Genomic DNA, 5183 nt, shown 5'->3' with positions numbered 1-5183 from the left:
GTATGCTCAATAGAAAGGACCTGTATGGTCTTTGATCTTGCAACTGAATGACTTACTTTTCCTCTCACGCCACGTCCAGGTGAGGCATGGCAACTACTCCAAAATTCCTAGAACCTAGGATCATGATCACCTCGTATCTTATGACACAGTTCCTAATGTAGGGGACACGGCAAAAGTCAGCAGCATCATTCACAATACTATTGGGTGATCTGAGCTCTGGTTACCTCTACCTAGCCTCTAAGTGTGATCTCACATAATGTGACTCTGACCTCGCTAATACAGTCCTTGTAACATTCTATAATCTACTCTTGCAGTTCTACTGACTAATGGATTCTGGGAGTTAAATATAATGTTTAGATTACTACACCTTTCCCACATGCCTGTGACCTCATGGTTGCCCTACATGTTTCTGCATAAATGCTTGTTCCCCATGCCTATGTTCTAAGGCCTGTTCTACATACCTATCCCCACATGAGTATCCAACGTGCCTGTGCCCATATGATTGTCCCACATGCAATTCCACGTATGACTGTCCCACATGCCTGAGACCAGATGCTTTCTTCTGGCAAGCCATGACATCTCTTATCATTCAGTTAGTCTTTTTAGGGAAGGCAAACACTTCATTTTTTTGCTACAATTAATAATATATTTTTTTAAGGTTAAAACAAAATTATAAATTATACAAGCTGCAATTTCTATATTATTTGCAACAAATAATATATATTTTTAATACAAGCTATACATAATTTGCTACAAATCAAACAAGCTGCAATATTGGTTACAAGAAATTAAATAGATTATAGAATATTTGTTACAAGAAATAAATATGTTGCTACAAGCAATAAATATTCTCATACATTATACAATATTTTGTGTTATAATAGCATGTGCTATATTGTGAATAGTTGTATTTACATTTTTATTCAAGCATCAATCGCGCATATATGGGGGTGAATGTGGTTGTCTATGTTGGTGGTAGTTCCGTGATGTAACTGATTGTACAGTTACGTGGGTAGTGGAGTGAGACTCCTGAGTGGTGTGAAGAGGCCAGTGGGTGGTAAACTCTGAAAAGTGGGTGGCTAGGTCAAAGTGGGTGTATAGGGACATTTATCAGGCAAGACACAGTAAGGGTTGGCGGGGTCCGGGTTGAAGACCAAGTCTCCTATGCAGGTGTTAACGGTGGCTGGCTGGCCGACGTAGCGACAGTCGAAGAACTGAGGCACACACGTCGTGCACATGGGGAAGTATCCCTTTGATGTACACGTCATAGAGTCCAGGCAACCTGGAGTGGTCGGTGTTGGAATGGTGGAAGTTGGGGTGTTCGTACTCGTTGCTGGGGTGGTCTTAGTAGTTGTTGGGGTGGTCACACTTGTTGCTGGGGTGGTCACACTTGTTGCTGGGGTTGTCGTACCCTTTGGTGTCGTGTCAGTTCCGGGAGCCGGGGTGACTTCACACAGTGTGTTACAATCAGCGCCGGCTACACATTTATGCTCAGAAACATCAAAGTTGGCTTCTGAAGGACAAGTACCGTGATGCAGGGGATCGACTGGCCCATCAGCGATGCAGTAGTAGAACTTGTGACAGTCGAAGGGGTCTTGGGTCTGCACCTCCCCGGTCTGGCAGTAGGCAACACATGGGTCGCTGCAGCACACGGATTGGCTCCCACTGCAGGTTTGGGCGACGCTGTCAAAATAAGGTGTGACAGTGGGACATTCAAAGGGCCCTAGAGTACTGCCGCCCGTACAAATGTAATAGCTGCTGCAATTCGTTGTGTCAGGGAACGTGCCCGGGTCGCTTTTGCATGTTGTAGGACAAGGGAGTAGCTTGCAGGTATTTGTACATGGGAGGGCACCAGTACAGTCATGGGTTGAACTGTTGAAGGATGTACCAACCGGACAAGGGAAAGAATCGGTTGACGATTCAGTGTCGCTTATACATATGTAATAACGAGTACAGTCATAAGGATCCACAGTCTTACTCCGAGGAGCCAAGTCAGTACACACCGGGTCACAGGTCCCAGCAGAGACCCTGGTGACGCAGAGCAACGCTGCCACCCACGCCACCTGCACCAGAGATCCACCATGTTAATATTGTCAGTATTATAGCTGTCAATTATAATTTTATAGTTTTGAGTATTGTTATTGTCAGTGATGTTATAGTTGTTAGTGTTGTTATAGTTGTAAGAGTTATAGTTTTCAATGTTATAGTTAACATTGTTATAATTGTCATTGTTGTCATAGCTGTTAGTGTTATAGTTGTGAGTATTGTTATAGTTGTTGGTGTTATAGATGTTAGTGTTGTTAAAGTTGTCAATGTTATAATTTTCAGTGTTGTTATAGATGTCAGTGTTATTGATGTTATTGTTATAGTTGTCAGTGTTATAATTGAATGTGATGATATAGTTGACAGTGTTATAATTGAATGTGATATTATAGTTGTCAGTGTTGTTATAGCTGGCAGTGTTGTTATAGTTGTCAACGTTGTTATAGTTGTCAACGTTGTTATAGTTGTCAGTGTTGTAATAGTAGTCAGTGTAATATTTGTCGGTGTTATAACTGTCATCGTTGTTATTGATATCAATGTTGTTATAGTTTCACTGTTATTGTTGTCAGTGTTCTTATAGTTGTCAGTGTTATAGCTGTTACTGTTATAGTTGTTAGTGTTACATTTGTTAGTGTTATAGTTGTTAGTGATATATTTGTTAGTGTTATAGTTGTTAGTGTTATATTTGTGTTGTTATAGTTGTCAGTGTTATATTTGTGTTGTTATAGTTGTCAGTGTTATATTTGTGTTGTTATAGTTGTCAGTGTTGAAACAACAGGGATATAACAAAGAAGTTTCGTTATACCAAAATACCAAATATTCCAATATTATGAAACGTTTGGCCTAACAATTATATAATGTATTATATATTTCATAATATGGATTGTGATAATTACACATTCGTAATGATAAATAATAGTTTGAGTAAAATTAAATAATATTATAGAAAAGTTTAATTAATACCCTAATGAACTGTCATTTAAATTTGTTCGTAGGGCAATAATATAGTTTTAAGAGATGTTTTTACACCCAAAGTGTTATTAACCCGTGGAATTGCCTACAACTCAAAGTCGTATATGCCGAGATATTTCTCCAGTTCAAAATCCAGGTAGAAAAAATCCTCAGGAATAATAGGGAGATCTTTGAAAAGCCCCCCGGCTTCCTGTCCCCGTGAAGCTATTAGAAAGATGGTGGGCCCTCAGGGAAAAGATTTATTGCTTTTTCGGTTTCTGGTGAAATTGATAACACAAAAAAGTGTCTCTGATCTCTTAATTAATTCAAGTTAGTTAAACATTTGTTTGAGTTTGATAAATTTAATTCAAATAATTCGTACTGTTGATTGTATTCGGATACTTGATTCGTCAAAATACATTAATATTTTCAAATAAGGCATCGGTGAACAATGATTTTATGACACTTTTTTGAGACATATTTTTGTAATTTTGACAATAGTGTACAAAATTTTTTTAATTGCCTGCAACATCCTAAAGATGTTTAAAAAGTGCATTAAAAAGTTCTTCAATTTTGCAACTTGCATTTGGCCACAACTGTGAACTTCCTTTTAGACTAACATTTTCTATAAACGCAATAGTGTTTTAATTTATTTCCTTCAAATTTAAAAATTTGCGGCATACTTCGATTAATTCTAATTGATAAAGGTAAACTATTTCTGTATGGTCACGTTAAGGAGATATACTGTTTGTATGGTCAGGTTAAGGAGATATACTGACAGCCCTAAAAATGATAGACACAAGAGTACCTGTATACATATATATGAAACATTTAACTCTAAAAATTATCAGTAACGTGATTATGTAATCTAAATATATCACATGTGGATATTCTTACCGATAGCGACACCTGCAGCAGCCGCATGGTCATATTGAAGACTGTACAGCTGATATGTGACGCTAATGTGGTGCAGCTGGTCGTTCGTCTAACTGTGGCTTCTGCTGTACTTGTGTCGCTGCCGGTGGTGCCAGAGAGGTATACGTTGGAGCAGATGTGTTATGGTGCCAGGAGCAGGTGTGGTAATGTAGATGGTACAGGTAGGCTGTAATAGATGCAGGGGTGAAGTTGTGCTTTGAACAAATGTGCTCTGTTCACTTGTGGAAGCTTGCCGTGGATGTAAGTGTACTGCTGCTCCTGCTGCCTTTCAGCCAACACTTATACCCCCAACCCTAATCACAGTGACCTAGTTAAATACATGGATGAGGAACCTATTGAGGCCAAGCAAATACAAGGAAACAGTTCTGGGAACTAATTATTTATTGCCAGATAAAGTTTTTGTGACAAAAATTTAATTTTTCTGTTCTCCTCTATCCCGCAGATTCATTGTAAATACGATATCTGGGTTACTTCCATATCAACCATCTTTTCAGATAGACCAAAACTAATTAATTAGTAATTTGTTCACTTATCTTCCATTCAGTTAGTACCTGCTGCAATATACTACATATAAAAAACTATTGTATATTAACTGCGGTTCACATTTTGTGCTATCAAAATGCTTCTCACAAAAACAGAGAAATGAATATTATACTAACCTACCTTAGGCCTAACCAAACGTATCATAGGGTTAACATAATGTATATTAATGCAGTGAATATCTGCACTATGTAAAACCTTGTATACATTTGGTGTGCCCTGCGTTAGGTTAGGTTGTTTTGGTCTTAATTTGTTGTTCCTTGGTTGCAGTTTCTGTTTTTGTGAAAAGCATTTTCAATAGCACAAAATATGGACTTGCTTGTGTACAAAGATTGGAGTATTTATCCAAATGCCTTATAAGTGGCTTTATAAACTGTTGTATTGGAAGACGAGTTGCGACTTTTTCACTTCACAAATTCCAATCGTTTTAATCTTTGTTATTACACCGACTTTGCAAATACCACATATGCTCCTTCAAACAACATACCCGCTCATATAAACAACAAATATTCCCCTCTAAGAACCTCATATTCTTCTCCAATCACCACATATGCTATTCTATATAAATATAGACCACAAATGCTATTGATAACTATAGATTCAAACCTTATATATGAAATACACTAGCTATATGCAAGAAGTAGTTGATGCAATGGTTGTTGTAGTTGGAGACACGTTAGTTGGAGCAGTGGCAACATGTGCTTCATTACTAT

At 37.9% G+C, this 5183-nt stretch overlaps 1 protein-coding gene across 1 annotated transcript; it reads right to left on the bottom strand.

Moving 5' to 3' along the window:
* Positions 1-635: 635 nt before the first annotated feature.
* On the bottom strand, positions 636-4200 carry LOC138363817 (spore coat protein SP65-like). Its single transcript, XM_069323189.1, has 2 exons — positions 3892-4200; positions 636-2063 (listed from the first exon to the last, which is right to left on the bottom strand). The coding sequence occupies exons 1-2, from the start codon at positions 3922-3924 to the stop codon at positions 1080-1082; spliced, it is 1017 nt and encodes a 338-aa protein (XP_069179290.1). The 5' UTR covers positions 3925-4200; the 3' UTR covers positions 636-1079.
* Between the last annotated feature and the right edge of the window lie 983 nt (positions 4201-5183).

Source organism: Procambarus clarkii, chromosome 11 (assembly GCF_040958095.1).
Source record: "Procambarus clarkii isolate CNS0578487 chromosome 11, FALCON_Pclarkii_2.0, whole genome shotgun sequence".
Taxonomy (NCBI): domain Eukaryota; kingdom Metazoa; phylum Arthropoda; class Malacostraca; order Decapoda; family Cambaridae; genus Procambarus; species Procambarus clarkii.
Note: the sequence above shows the minus strand (reverse complement) of the source record. Positions and strands in the feature narration are given on the sequence as shown.